General features: G+C 39.2%; 1 protein-coding gene across 1 annotated transcript in view; it reads right to left on the reverse strand.

The window, feature by feature from the left end:
• Window positions 1-528: 528 nt before the first annotated feature.
• TES (testin LIM domain protein) overlaps window positions 529-16,446 on the reverse strand; it is a 47,472-nt gene continuing 31,554 nt past the window's right edge. Inside the window, exons 2-7 of the mRNA XM_075599983.1 lie at window positions 14,479-14,564; window positions 12,120-12,372; window positions 10,750-11,085; window positions 9,021-9,236; window positions 6,952-7,110; window positions 529-1,661 (exon numbers count right to left, since the gene is read on the reverse strand). Of these exons, the coding sequence (XP_075456098.1) occupies window positions 1,470-1,661; window positions 6,952-7,110; window positions 9,021-9,236; window positions 10,750-11,085; window positions 12,120-12,372; window positions 14,479-14,564 (1,242 nt within the window). The 3' untranslated portion in view covers window positions 529-1,469. The remainder of the gene's footprint in view (window positions 1,662-6,951; window positions 7,111-9,020; window positions 9,237-10,749; window positions 11,086-12,119; window positions 12,373-14,478; window positions 14,565-16,446) is intronic.

Genomic DNA, 16,446 nt, shown 5'->3' on the forward strand with positions numbered 1-16,446 from the left:
TATGTAAAGTGTTCTTCAAAACGCTTATTTATTTCATAAGGTTGTAATAGCTACAGTTCTGCTGGACAAGTGTCAATGTCCCCAAGTAAGTTATTCTGTCATTAGGTGATCAGCTTCAAAATGAAAATCGAAGTCTGGCCAGAGTAATGCACCAAATGAAAGTGCTCAGGGATCACCATTTAATACTTTGTGATGCTTTATGTCAATAATCATTAGCAGGGCTTAATAAGTAGGACTGAATCAATAAGTGCTTACTATATAGTGCTGCAGGACTGCTCTAGTAAATAGGACTTCCTTCGTAAATAGTGTGTTCAATCAATTTGTAAGTGTTACACCAAATGCATACCGGTTTAAAAGTACTTCACTATAAAAAGCATAATGGCCCATAACTGCTAAGAAATGGACTGTTTAAGAGAAAATGTTATTATAATGGCAGCTATTAAAGAAACATTCTTAACTTTGAAGTTAACTCCCCCTACAGGACAATTGCAAAATGAATGTGAGAATGAACTTTAACACAAATCCATGTTATCAAATGCTTTTCTTTTTATTAATAGAATAAGTGCATTGACAGCAAAGTCAGACAGCTTAGCTTGCACATGCATAGTTAGAATTGGTAAACAGCATGCAAAGATCTTTAATAAACAGTCTGTTTTAAATTAATTGCAGAAACTAATTGTAGACAGGGTACAATGGATTTATCATACAATACAAGGAAGCAGGTGTAATTTCCTCCTAAAGCAACCTAAGCAGCAATTCTTAACCCCTTGATTGTCAGATGGTCTAGCAATGTATTGCTAAGCAGTCTGCATTAGCAACCATGGCGTTCCAAAATCCAATAATGTGTTTGAAACAGTCGATTCTGGATAAGATTGGATTAGTTATAAGATTTTCACATCTAAAATACATTCATGATGGAGCTCAGCAATGCCCAAGAAACAAATTAATCTATGCATGTACTGTAATTGGATAACAAACATATTCAAGTGCTTTATATCCTTATTGCTGTAAGAGGAAAAGCAATTTACCATGTTCAAAGCCTGTTTGCAAAATACTTGCCTTACATTCATGACACTGCAAAAACAATTGAGCAAAAAGCTATGATTTGCAGTCACACTGGAACGGTATTACAGCTTCTGCAGGTTTGCTCTGTTTTAACCAATTAGTATATTTTTTTTATTTTATAAAATTACATGAGAAAATGTGAAAAAAGCATTAGAAATATCAGAACAACTAGTCTGATGGATTTTCTTCTGATTGTTAATAACCACTTTGCAAACGTGTACAGTAAACCCTTCAGTGTTTTCTTTTTAAATGTGAATTTGCAAAGAAAGCAAATGCATTTTTATGTAGGTTTCAGTATTTTTTTGTAGAGGATTATATTTCTTTATCCTTTCATATTAGGTGAAGCTGAAAATCCAATCAGAAAAAAGCAAAAAAAAAAAAAAACCCTAATCTTTAACACTTCTTTAGGAAGTCATTTTTTTCTTGCACTCCACTGAGCAGAAGACCATTCCTTCAATAGGCATAAACTTCTGGCCAATAAGACATTTGCTGCAACATGAGCAAACAAAGCACTCTGGTGTGGCATGCCAGTGGAATCCATTGTAACTCACGCGTTGGACTTCTGGGTCAATTGCATTTTGACAGCCCTGGCATGCCTAAGGAAGGAAAGTAAGAACAAAGTGATTTAATTATTTGTCAGAAAAGCATACTGATCATTTAACCAAAAGGGAGTACAGGCATACCCCGCTTTAAGTACACTCACTTTAAGTACACTCACGAGTAAGTACATGTCGCCCAATAGGCAAACGGCAGCTCACGCATGCGCCGGTCATCACATCCTGAACAGCAATACCGGCTCCCTACCTGTACCAAAGCTGTGCGCAAGCAGGGAGACTATAGAGCCTGTTACAAATGCGTTATTTACATCAGTTATGCACGTATATAATGATTGCAGTACAGTACATGCATCGATAAGTGGGAAAAGGTAGTGCTTCACTTTAAGTACATTTTCACTTTACATACATGCTCCGGTCCCATTGCGTACGTTAATGCGGGGTATGCCTGTAATCACTTTCTTCTTTATCAACATAAAACACTTAAACTATGCACTTTAGACCTCGAAAGATGCTTCCTGCCATATTACTCAGCTTTTTCAGCACAGGCTGGGGGAGGGCCACCGATGGTGGGACAGCCGGGACTGCTGTCCTGGGCCCGGTCATTCAAGGGGGTCCGCCCCCCCTTGTTGGCAACGCTAGAGTTTATTGCGTGCACCTGCGCAGGCAAGAACAGCCCTTCCCTTCCCCAGCCAGCCCCTCCCCCCCCCTCCACAGAGCCCTCCCTGGAAGGAGGGGTTCCCCTGGCTCTCATTCCGCAGGCCTCCAACGGGTCTGCAGGCCCATAGTAAGCCCACTATGCACCCCGACTCTTTTAGCTCCCTCCCCAAGCCCAATAACCCTACATCCCAACCTCCCCAGGCCCAGCACCGCCTACAGTAACCCCTTTCAACCCCCCCTCAGTACACCCTACATGTCCCCCCCCCTAGTACTTCCCACGTGGTCCCTTTATACTCCCTCCCTAGGCCCAGAACCCCGTATATCTCCCCCCGCCCCCCCCCCCCCCCAAGGCCCAGTACCTACTTTTACTCTCCAGTCAAGGCCCAGAACCCCCTTATGTTCCCCTACCTAGCCCCTCCCCCCTTAAATGGCTACTGTACCACACCCAGTCTCTCCTACTAACCACTGGGACCAAGCACTGTAATCTACTGCACTTACTCCCTCACCTGCTATCCAAGTCTCCCAAGATACTCCATATATAGTGCTTTACAAATGACCATGAGAGCTTGCAGAGTACAGCTATGGGTGCTAAATAAAGCTCTACATACTAGATGTTGTCCAACCTCTACAATACTTTACTATATTATTGACACAACATCCTAAAATTTGCCGATAGCCAGAGATATTAACATGAAGCATGTAAATCACACATAGGCCCCTATTTACCAAGCGGTCTTCTGCCTTAAGACCACTTCTGGCACGAAAGACACCCTACAGCTCATTTACATCTATGGGCCTAGTAGCGACTTGTGGCAGAAGACCGCTTAGTAAATATGGGCCACAGTGTAGTAATTTGCATACATGCAGCATTTCTCATGTATTGTAGACAAAACAGTTTTCTCACAATCCAGGGGGAGCATGGGGGATATAAACACACAAAAAGAAATTAAGTGCAGATGTACAAAATAAAAGGGAATAATCCCTGGTGAATCTTGGCTCCTATGTACAGCCTACTCACAGGAAGGTAATGGTTTTCAAGCAGAAATGACAGTAGGAATAGCTTCTTGCACACTTTTTAAGGAGTTTTATAATTTGTTTGTACTATCTGATCTGTGCTATGTGCATTACTCTTCTTGCTGAGGTCGTACTCGCCAAGTGAAGAAGCTATTCTGCAACACTGATGTCCACAGTCCACCTACTGTCATTTCTGCTTGAAACCCATTACCTTCCTGTGAGTAGGCTGTACATAGGAGCCAAGATTCACCAGGGATTATTCCCTTTAATTTTGTACATCTGCACTTAATTTCTTATTGTGTGTTTATATCCCCCATGCTCCCCCTGGATCGAGAGAAAACAGTTCTACATTTTGGGGAAGAGTGAAGACAACTCCACCAGAGGGTAGAAGCAGGGGGGGGTGACACTTTAATATTGTTCTTGCACTATTATCAATTTAAGTCACCATTTAATTAATTGATTAGTAAGCACTGTTAAGGGTGTTAGCACCTTTTATATTAACCTAATTTGGCACAATTGTAGACAAAACAAACAAAAACCACGAGCGACAGATTTAAATCACTCTCCAATAAGCGCCTCCAAAAAATGTCCATACAGTTGTGTGATATATCCACGGAGCCATCAAGTCGGTCTAGGTCTACAGGATTGGATTACTACACAAAGGTTTCCAATACCATCTACTAGTACATTTGGACTTTTACTGGACATTTTTTGGAGGCGCCGGTTCGTATCTGTTATTTGTATTATGTTCTGATTTTGTTCGGTCAGTGTTCACAGGCAGCCTTGTCTCTTATGTATGAGTTTTCCCTGTGCTCTTGATTTATTTAATCACTAGGGGGTCACAAATAATTTTTTTATTATTAGCATAAGCGCTTTAAGCACCTTTTCTTTTTTTTTTTCACTCTTCAATAAGAAACATCTAGAATGTATGACACATACCGATTATATTTCCTCACATTACTTTTCCAACTAGCCTTATGCCAACATACAATATATAGGTAACTGGTATTTAAGTTACTTTGGAGAATTACTCTGCTGTACATGTGGCAGGATCTTTGTTGTGCTGTGCAACGCAAAAATGAGATAAGCTATAAAGCATTATGAGAATTGTTTTTCCATCTCTGCAGCATGGAATATAGATTATACGCCGTGATAGCTACCCTTTAAGAAGAGATTTGTTAGGTTCCAAAAGCCCTGTATATTTCATTTATGAAAAACACACTGGTACATTAAAAGATATCATAACATACAACAAATATAGACTTCTAAAAGACCAAATATTAGAACTTTGAACTAAAATTGTGGCGTCCAAAATGCTAGAATTTTTTTTTTTTTTTAGGATGGGGAGAGGAAATAAATAAAAATTATAGACTTACTACAGTAGCATTAATATACTTGATGTAGTTCAACCAACATGTAAAAAGTGATTTGAATACAACATATATATTATTGTACATAGCCTTTAAGAAAGAAAAAAAAAGTCATAAAATGTATTGTAACACTTGTTTGATTTGGGTTTTTTTGCAACTTATTTTTATTAAAGTTTAGAAAGTTTGTTGGGAGTACAGAAAAAACAATGAGAAAGGGAATACAATTGTAAAACAAAGATAAAAAGGACTTTCAATCTTTAAAAAAAAAAATGTACATAGTAATAAAATAAATAATAGAAAAGTAGTGGGGAAGAGAGCAGGGAATTTGGGATAGGCTTTTGAGAAATGTGGTTAGGTGATCACACCTATTTTCTCTTTCAAAAACTTTTGCAAGGAAACCCCTACACCAAAAAAAAACAAAAAACAACACTTCATATGCATCATGTAGCGATTAAATAATTTATAATATTTTGGTACAGATATGCAAATTAACAAATGAAGAAAATTATACACTAAAGTGAGATCACCAATACTGCACAAAACCCCCAACAGTTCTATATTCAGTTTAATACAGAAAAAGTTAAACTTCACTGCATTTAACAATACAGAGCATTACAGACCACGACCACATAAGGCCAAGAGAAATTGAAAGGGCAGCAATTATATGGAGGCCGAGTAACAGGAGGCTAAAAATGAAGTGCTGCTTTGACACATGGGACGTGTGTGTGGCGTGTGTAAATTCAAGTGTGATGCACCATAAATACATACATTTTAGGACTTTAAGGGTATAATCGCCGCCCCCCTCCCACCCCCCCCCCCAGAAAAAAAAAAAAAAGGATCTAATCTTGGACCGTTATAGAAGTTTTCCAATAATGCACATTCCAGAAAGCAAATGATGTGTTAGATGTTTCTATTTATTTTTGCCTTATTCTATATCATGTTTAATTATAAATCAAATCAATTTAATAGACTGCACTAGAGTAGTACAATAGAAAAAAATTGCTGCAAAGGCGGTTTACTGCTGTCCGGTAGGAATTTATAGAAAACCAAGCACAATGATAGATTAGAAAATGTTATGTGCAATAACGATCATACACACGACAGATAACTCTGACGAGTTTTGTCCCTGGAATGGGACTTTGTCAAAAAGTCTTTTACGTTATTTGCCTTAAATTTTCTAATCCATCATTGATTGCGGTAGGACTTTATAGAAAACCAAGCGCAAAGTAATAGGAAGAACGGCGGTGCATCTGCTGCTGTTGAAGATGAATTGTAACCCAAAAACTGCAGACTGCAAAGGACTAGGTGCAAAAATTTATTGTAGGCATATTAAAAACAGCCAAGAGGTCACTCTGACGCGTTTCACGTGGTATCCCATGCTTTATCAGAGACTCTCTTTGATAAAGCGTGGGATACCACGTGAAACGCGTCAGAGTGACCTCTTGGCTGTTTTTAATATGCCTACAATAAATTTTTGCACCTAGTTCTTTGCAGTCTGCAGTTTTTGGGTTACAATTCATCTTCAACAGCAGCAGATGCACCGCCGTTCTTCCTATTAATTTGCAGATACTCCTGGGCAGGAGCACGCCGACAGGACCAGGAAATCCCCCAAGGTCAGCAGTGAGTAATTTTTTTTTCTCATTCATGTCATCAGTCCTGCACATTTCCCAGACTACCACATAAGATATACCTAAACAGGCTAGTGGCATGTGTATGGGAGTGTGTTTATTATATTGGACAATTGGATTCCTGGGTCTTAATGAACTGAACTGAGTCTGCTCCCCGGTTAGCATCACAAGAGGGGGTTTCCCTTCCTCTTTCTCTTTTGTATAAAGTCCTACCGGACAGCAGTGAACCGCCTTTGCAGCAATTTTTTCTACTTCCGGATATTTGGTTGGAGCACGCCGAGTCTGCGCTCTGATTCAACTTACTTCCACAGCATCAAGATTGTGAGTACATGCCTGCTGCAAGACACCATTTATTGTGTGGGACACCAGGGCTAGTGTGGGTTGCGGTGGAGAGGTTAGAGGTTTGCCGTGGGATACATTTTACAGTGGGTTCACTGGCATATCTGTCTCCTCCTACCGCTATGTTCACCCCCGTCCTGTTTGTTATTCCGTTAACACACTAGGAGTCTATGAATTCAATACAGCCTGATTGTTTGAAGTTTATATATGGACTTAAGATCCTAGATTTATATTACCTATCCTGTTAGTCTTAGAGCACCAGTTTCGGGGGTCAATCCCTCTTTTTTCTTAATGCACTAGAATAGTGTCAGACTATCTTACCACAGCACGGTTCTTCACATAGCACGGCTTGCAGACTGGTTTGTCATTCACCATCACATAAATTTCACCTGCCAGGACACAGTCACAATCAAAGCAACAAAAATGCTTCAGGTGCCAGTTCTGGCCTTCTGCTTGTGTGTATTCATTGCTGAAGATCAGCTAAAAAAAATTTCAAAAAATAAAATTAAGAGAAAGCCAATAACATTATATATTTTTCATAATCCATTTAATAATAATTTATACAATCCATTTCATAATTTTAATATTTAACAAATTGCTTTTCATAATCTGCATGCAATTCTTTTTAAAACACCAGGTGTCACTAAAAGATCAAGTTCAGTTCTGCACTCCACCTAGTAACATACTGTATCCAGCATGAGTATCGTTCATGCATAAGTGTTCTGCAATACTGTACATGCCTCAATCTTTTATTATTCACAGCAATGTATGCTGTAACCTCTTTCTTACAACAATTACTCCTATTCAATATGATGTGAAGTCGTTATCTCCTTGCCAGGTACCCTATCAGCCCCAATTTGTGTGAAGACGGAATTCAAATGAATGGGTAGCAAAAAAAATTCCCCTCGACAAGATGACTAGTACATAGAATATTGGACAGCACAAAACCAAGCCCCCCCCCCACCAACACCTCCCCCCTACCCCACTACTTTGACTGATGTTAGCATCTTAATTTCTTCCAAACAACTCTTAGGGGGTCTACGTGCGGTAGTGGCCCAATCACTGTTTAATAAATATACCCCTTCAACTACAATCAATAACTTTCTGATAGGGTAAGAATATTACAGAATTCTGTGAAAAAGCTAATTGATCACAGAATAGAAAGCCAAGTTTAATTTAAATTTAAGGAGGCAGTAATTGAAAGGCAACTTCATTGTGCATTGAGACTTATTTTACCCTATATCAATGACCAAATCAAGAAATTAAACAAATTGTGTAGGACTACACACTGTTTAATTTGTTAGTACAGTGGATCCAAATTGTTATGTTCTTTACCAACCAGAAAACTATTACCAACTAAAACAGCAAATTATTTTATTCAAAATGTAGATAACTGAAGCCCAAAAAGGAGGTGAAAAAGAATAGCACAGATTTTAGGAGTCACGTACGATCTTGATATATTGAAAAAAACGTACATTTAATACAAATAAAAAATAAATAAATTATTATTTAAAATTAAACCCCCTGTGAATCATCACGGGGGTTTAACCAACAGCTCACTAATAAAGATGAAATTAAAACAAGTGTTGCCTTATAAAGTCTTTACTGCGAGGTCAACTTCAATTTTGTTTTTTTATAATACAAAACAAGTTAAAAGTAACATGGCAATAATACACAACGCATTGTGTTGACGGAGTTATGTGCAGGTTGCATTTTAGACAGTTAACTGTTCCTAGATTGTTTAATTTGCCAACAGTCAATAAATGCATCCATTTACCAATATATGCATCCACTTCTCTGCAAGAAATTTGCACCATAGAGTTCCACCACAATAGGCATTTTATGCAATAGTACTGTTTCACAGCATCTAAAGCATATCATTTAATTTAAAGTAAATTCCCAAAAAACAATAAAAATCATGGGTGACAAAACCTACATTAAAAGCAGCTACTCGGAGGAGGGAAACCTGTTTTTGGAAGAGCGTAGGTCTACTGTTCAATATAATATTTCATGACCTGTGCAGTCAAGAAACTGGTTTCTAAAGGCATAGTCAGTCACTGGAAAAATTCCACGCTCTGTGCCATCAAGCTAATAAAAAGGGTGACAGCCTTAGAATCATTGCATGACCGATATCAAGAAGCCAAACGTATATTTTTGGAATCTTCTTTCATAGCCGACTCGTAAATCAGGTCTGTACTTCTATAACTCACTCATTAGAGGAAGAGTCGTAATATGCAAATAAGGGACCATGTTACAGCAGTTCCTGCAAATACTTATTAAAATTGAATGTGTTTTGAACAGGGAGAGTAAAGACTAAATATGGCAGAAAAAGGTTTATTCCTGAAAATATACAGCAGTAGTTACTGAAGCAGTGTATTATTTCTCTTTACCTCATCACAACCAGCACACCGAGGCTTCTCGCTGTCACAGTAATGTCTACCACAGTAAAGCTTTCCTTTTTTCCAGAAGTAGATCATGTCCACTAGAAGTTCATTGCAGGTGAAGCAAGAAAAGCAAGCAGGATGCCAGAGTTTGTCATACCCAGCACGCTCCGCATACACAGCAGGGTCACCTTCTCGCATATTCAGATTGCACCGGAAGCAGTACTAGGAAATCAAACGAGAAGTCAGTCACTTTCTCTTTATGTAGAGGTCCGTTGTTCTCGTATACAGGTCTAGATATTACAATGTAGCATTCTATTTAAGCATACAGTAAAACTGAAACCAAATCACATGTAATGATATACACACACATACACACAGACACACACAAAAAAAAAAAGAGAGAGAATGGGTTTTCTTTGCTGTTCTATATAATAAATGTACACAGAAATCTAAAAATCAACTTAAAATAATTCCAAACACAGGAATATGTAAATACATACTGTAAACCTGCAGAAATACATATATATATATATATAAATAATGACAGGTACTGTACGTAATGTGATACAGTAAAATATCCCCCCCACAACCCCAAAAGATGGGAGATATAACAAGATGAATTAGACTTAACATAAGCCTACCATAGTTGTTTCCTCGTTCTTCTTAATGTCTCTTGTATCCTCTCTCTTTGCAACATGAAATGACTCATTATCAAACCAATTGTGAGGCGGGTCATGGTTCATACTTCGCCCTCTCAAGCTTTTAACCCTTTTCTTCAGTTACAAACATCTCATTGTGCAAGCAATGCGAAGCTTTGGATGGAAAAAACTGCTGGATTCCTGGCAGTAGCTTTCAATGCTACACATTCCCACAACTGGAAATATTTTTTTGGTAGAGCTCTTCAGCTTCACGCTATTGTGAGCAATACAATTGTTCTCTAAGAGAATAGATTTAGAACTGTATGTTCAATATAGACAGAGGGGAGGGGGGGAGGAAGAGGACCGCTCAGCTCACAAATAATAAATATGTGGGTGCACTACGGGTAATGATACTGAGAGGAAAGTGGTAACCAGAGCCAGAGGGGAGACAAGGCTGAGGTAGTATGTTGTGAAACTATGGCTGTGGGCTAAGGAGAAGGTGATTACTATAACTAGGTCCTTTTATAGACAGTTTCAGTGACCACGAGTAAATAGTGATGTGTTATTTTGTGCATCTTTTTACAAATGTCAGTTTGTATATACTGTATATATATATAAAAACAATGGAAGTAGCTCATATAGCAGCAGAATTTGGCTGCTTTGAGTTGACAATTTCAAGATTTTGGAGCAAATTGTGTCAATTTCAGATCCCCCGCATCCAGAAATACTTACCTCCGTAGGGGTGCCGGTATTTCTGCTGTCAGAGAAACTAGGTTCCGAACAGAATAGTGGCATTTAAATGTCCCAAGTAACGTGGTCCAATAGGAAGCAGTGACGTCAAAAGCGGCTTCTGATTGGCCAGCGTGACCCAGATGTTTAAACTTCACAGGGATACCGTGAGCACCTACAGAGCCAAGTATCTCTGCAAGTTGGGGTCCCCGGAGCTGTAATTAGTAGATCAGCTCTGGAGACCCCCCTGCATAAAACAAAACAAAAAAAACACAACACCACCACATTTTTTTAAAGACACCATGCAGCATCCAATCCTGCTTTATATTCCTGATTTTTCCTTGGTCTACGTTATGAATTCAACTTACATATGCCGATTCCTTTTGAGCTGCTGCCTTGGATTCTACACCCCTCACAGTTGTCAGAGTGCTCCGGTTCCCATCGTTGGGTGCACTCTTCCCACTGGCTTGTGCCTCCACTTCGTTGGGTAGCTTAACGTCTCCCACACCAAGGACTTCATTTTTATATTTCTTCACAAACTGCTCCATCTGTTTCACCTCATTGGGAGACAACTCGTGGCATTTTGAAGGATCCTGATCATGAGCAGGCAGCTGCTTCGCCAACTGCTTCTTTCTGTACTGAGCGCCTTCAGAGCCCGCCACAGGCTGCTTCTCTTTTGGGATCATTTCCATATAACGCCTGGCCTAATAAACAGGGATTAGCAGAATCAGATACTGAATGCCATTTCTATGAGAAAGTTCCATAACACTTATGAACGAAAAGTATGTTTGGAAAAAAATGCCGTAAAAGAGAACAAAATGAACCAAGATAAAGCACACAAAGAAAAAAAACAATACATGAGAAGTACAACTGTAACCTGAAGATAATAACCTCCTGTTAATAGCCAGCACTAAATTAGTAAAAAAAAAAAAATTCATTGCTGCTTTCAAACAAGTATCTTCATTTTCGTCAACATGCAATTCTAATAAACTATGAAAAAGACAGCACTGGAATATTGGGTGCTCCTCCCCTAACTCTTCCAGCTTGGGTACATTACATGATGAAAGCAATAGTGTTAAAGAAAAATAAGAGCGAAAGACAAAAAGGTTAAGAAATAACCACGCTTTGTTTACTCTCACAAAGCGTGGCACCTGTACCGTGGGATCAATTTGACTCGCGTAATACTACTTATTGGTTTTTTTTCCAACCAAAATTAGGTCCAAAATCAGGGGAAAGCGTTAAATAAAGGTCACCCTGTGGACCAAAAAATTGTGTTTGTTATGATTACGTTCACTATTTCCTTCCAGTGCTGGTTTCCAATAGTTTGGTGATCGTTGTAAGCTTTATACACCTCATTTCCATAAACCATGCACAGATTTATCTCAAAGGTACTCATTTAGCTTTCTTTGAGCCGACAGCGCGGCTATATCCATCTATAAAAACACTAACTGCACCTTAGACATTTGGAAAGAAACAGCATAACATATTGAATAGAAATGTGGAAAGGTTAATGGTTTTTTAAATGATATAAAGCATTAACAAAAAACAAACAAACAAAAACACACATTTGGTACAGATTCCTTAAGTGCTGCATATATTTAGGTTCAAATCTACCGAGCAGCAGTGCCATGTCATAAGATATCTTAAAACCCCTTCTGGTGCTGTATAGCATGGTACAGCTCATTAAATAGGGCTCTAAATGCATAACAAACTTTTATTTTTATACTTTCCTTCTTACCAGTGTCTGATTTTGTACTGGGGGAGCCCATTCATAGGTCACAGTATTGATGGACACATCCTTCTTTGCTGCAACCGGATTAGTCAAAATCATGACATTACGTTTATAAGTGGGAATTCCATCAGTTTTCAGCTTCGCGATCAAGGTTGTATATTTTGTGTCTTCAAAAAGTTTCCCCACTTTCCGGTCATCTTCATTATTAGAAAGAACGTCATGCTCTTCTTGGCCACATTTGCAGTTTCTGCATATTTTTCTATAGATTTGTGATAAATAAAATAAAAAAGTATTTTTTTTAAACACAAAATGGCAAGATTAGAATAATGAGGCCGCTGCTCTATTTTGGTGTTATTTTAACTGCTTCCAGCAAAGGAAGGTTCCTAGAGGAATGCCCCATAACATCACAGAAATTCCCCTATCCCCCCCCCTGCATCACAGCCTCTTCTAAAAATCAGTGGCAGTGGGGAACACCAATATTCATCTCAAAATACCTTTATTAAATACAGTATATATGTAATTAATTTTTTTTTTTTTGAAGTGCATGTGCCTTGCTTCTGGTCCACTCAAGATAAGAATACTTGGTACAAAAACCATGAACAAGGCAATAAGTTATGCCTCTAACAAACTAATGAGCTCTAATGAAGAAATAAGGGACATTTTGGGATTTAGGACAAACAAGAGACAAACTACTGTATAATTATTAGTAGGGAGGTGATATGACTTCACCAAAATCAATACTCTTCTGGGCGGGAGACATTACAAAGACTACATATCTGAGCAACCTCTGCCCAGGTCTCTTCAATGTAGACGACAATGATCTTGCTCATTCCCAAAACGTGTCCCTGAACTTGCCCGTTTCCGCATTTAGTCTATCTTTCCTTTTTTAATCTAAATTTGCCGGGAGTCAAAAGCCGAAGTTTTTAAAGGACCAGTTAGCTAGACTTGGGTTCTGGTTATTCAGTCTCTTAAGTCCTAGTTGGGAGCCTGCAAATTAAGAGTTTCTTTAAGGAGCTTGTTAACCAAATATCAGCTTACCAGATATTTACTACTGTATACTATAGAACATTCATTCATTACAGGTCATCTGCTCAAAAGTGCAGAATTTCTGAGGAATTCAAGGAAGAGAAGTGATGGCAGAGAAATATTACTAGAACCCAATTAGCAGACTTAATATTACATTGTATGATTTTTGCAGCGTTTTTTAACCAGCAGTTTGTGGACAAACATAATTCACACAACATTTTTAAATAACATTTTAAAATATGAAAAATCATCTAGTGGACATGTAGTATAGCAACAGAGAAGGAGGACCGATAAGGTAGTGCGATACCCTTTTTTTTTTCCAACCGACAGCTAATAAGTTACAAGCTTTCAACCACACATTGTTTTTCATCAGGTAAATTTTAGATCATGTGAATGATTTGATGAAGAACCCTGTGTGGTTGAGAGCTTAAAGTGTGTTTTTTAAATCTTATAATAATTTTTTTTTTTTTTTTTTTTTAAACCCCACCTCCTACCTACTTTATTACATTGAAGGGACCAACACAGCTACCCACCCTTCATTCTCTACTTGTGGAACAGTAAGAATGCAAACATGCGCTCTGTGGATTAAGCAGAGTCTCATTCATTTTAATATCAAAAGTAGAATTAACTAGTTACATCTGATAATATAATGGTCATTTCTAGCCTGACCAATAAGGGGAAGGGAATCATGCCCACTGGCCTGAGGGGTCAGGAAGTGATGCGTGGAGGGGGGGGGGGGGCTGGCTAGTTTATATAAAAGAGGCAACCTCCTCTAGCCCTACCTCTTGCCTCCTGTCACCTCCCCAAAAAGATTCAGCCAAACCAATCCCTTTCTGAGGTTCAGATTGGTTGGATAATGTTATGATTTGGGTATGTTATGATGGCATGTAACATGTTATATTTACATGAAGTCTAAGAGGGGGGAAAAAGGAAGGTATGGTTAAAACGGTGTTGGTGGTATTATAAATTTGTTACAGCTGGAGGGGTGTGGACTGGTCAGTTTTGCCAGGTGGGTAATTTGGAGGAATGTGAGGGATTCAAAGTATGTGGTCATGGGTTAGGACCAGGTCCAGCGGCCCAAGGCTGTATTCCTAAGAGGAAACCCAGGTGTTCTGAAACAAGAGTGCTCACTGGGTCATGTAGTGGCTGTGAGCTTAATCAGGCTCACTGGTTGGGGCTACTTGCTGACCAGGCTCAGGAGTGTTGGTGTTTATATTTAATAAAAAAGCTGTGGCCATTTGTACTCAACGAAATGAGTCTGTATTTATTTGGGTGGGTTATTAAATGAATGGGCAAGAGTTAAGTGTACGAGGGTCATGAAATATATTTCAACACTAACCTCCAAAAATGTAGTTCAAATCCCTCGCATTTATCCTTGCATTTTAAACACGGCGCTCCAGATCCTTCCTCGTGACCTAGAGTTATCTGTCAGGACAAAAGGGAAAATGGTTTTATCCAACATTTTTTAAATTCATATTTTCATGTTTTCGTTACAAAAAGAATGATCAAGTAGAAATGAAAACATTACTATGGATATTGCCATGAACATTATAAAGAAACAGAATATGATCTGCAAAGTATATACAGCATTGTTTATCCTGTTCTAAAATAGAAAAGGAAATTTTTGTTAACTGAACAGGTCAGAAATAAACGATACATGACAAAGATACAGTATACAATGACAATGTACAGTTCAACATACTGTACATAGATTTTGCCTGTATGACCGGAGATGCAGTATATTTTTATGACATCCTTCATAAGAGAGAACTTCTAGAGCGACAACTACATAAATATTTTTCTGGCTAATAAAAGCAGATCATTCCTAAATAATTACACGACTGATGAATCCTTTAAAAAAAAAAAGTTTGGAAATCTCAATTTTGTCCATTGTGTAAATAGCATGAATCAAAACAAAGAAATGTAATCACTTTTGTTCTGTGTCAAAAGAGCTACCCATATACTTTGTTATGGAGGTGGATTTTTAGATGTGTAGAAAGGGTGCGTGTCAGATATTGAGGGGAAGGGCATTCTAGGGCAGTGAGTGAGAAAGGCATAAGGCGCTTTAGCTCTAAAAGCGGTAGAGAGAAGTCATTCTTGAGCAGAACGCAAGAGTCGGGATACTGTATAGTGATAAATTAGGGTGAAGTTGTAAGGAGGGGCAGAAGAATGTTAAGTCTTAAAAGTGGGGAGGAGAATAGTGTGTGGAATACAGGATTTGATAAGAAGCCAGGAGAGGGCTCTCTTTTTACCTTTCTTCCCCACCCCCCTTTTTTTGTTCCCACATTCCATCTACCCTTCCCCCTTTTTGATTTGCTTCTCCCAGTGTGATCCACCCCCTTACCTAGACTATTTTTTTAAATTGTTTTTGCTGCCTGTACAGCAGCCCACTCCTATAAGCTCAAGCCAAGTTATATTTTGCCGTTATACACACTTATGACAGATCTCTGTATTATTTTGCCACTTTTAGGATCTTGCTTTAGCATAGATTACACCAGCGGTGCGCAAACTGGGGGCTCGCGCAGTTTACAGAGGCCCCGCACGCTTCCCGAAGGCACTTAAAGTGCCGGGGGAGCTGCAGGGCCTCTACACTTTTACATACCTTGGCTCCACACGCGTCGCCATGGGAAAGCGGCGTCAAATGACGCAGCGAGGTCATGTGACGTCACGTGGCATCATGACACCGGAGCCGATGTAAGTGGGGCTGAGGGGGGCGCGGGGTGAGGTGACCGCCGGCAGGGGGGCGCAGGGAAAAAAAATATGCTAGTATGTTTCATTTTGAGTAAGATACCCCTTTTTGGTGTCACATCTTGTGCATTGCCTCTATGAGTGTGCAGGTTCCCTTCCTGTGTTTTTTTTTAAAGTCTGCAAGTATGTGAGATTTCCTCCAGAGGAACAAGTGCAGGAACGCAGCATGAACGTGAGGTCACTTAGCCAGGATCTGGGGTTAGACTGGAGAGAACGACAGAGAGAGGGGCATGTAGATCAAGAGGAGGGAAGGGCAGAGTTGTAGTTCCTGACCAGATTGTCAGAGTCTGCAGCAGAGCGAGGAGAGGGACGAGCACAAAGTGGAATCAAAAGTTGGTAGGTTAATAGAGTGCAGGTTTCTGCAGAAACGAGGGTTACATGGGAGGTGGAGAAGAGGAAAGGGGGAAATGGAGAAACCAGAGAAAAGTTGTGTGAAAACCAGGTCTAGGTAGAAGCCATCCTTGTAGGTGCTGACAGCAGTACATTGGGGAAGGCCAAAAGAAGAAGAGGTTAGAGAGAGAAAGCGGGGTCATCAATATGGCAGGTGAAGTATTCAATG

The sequence above is a fragment of the Ascaphus truei genome, chromosome 5 (genome assembly GCF_040206685.1).
Source record: "Ascaphus truei isolate aAscTru1 chromosome 5, aAscTru1.hap1, whole genome shotgun sequence".
In the NCBI taxonomy this organism is placed as follows: Eukaryota; Metazoa; Chordata; class Amphibia; order Anura; family Ascaphidae; genus Ascaphus; species Ascaphus truei.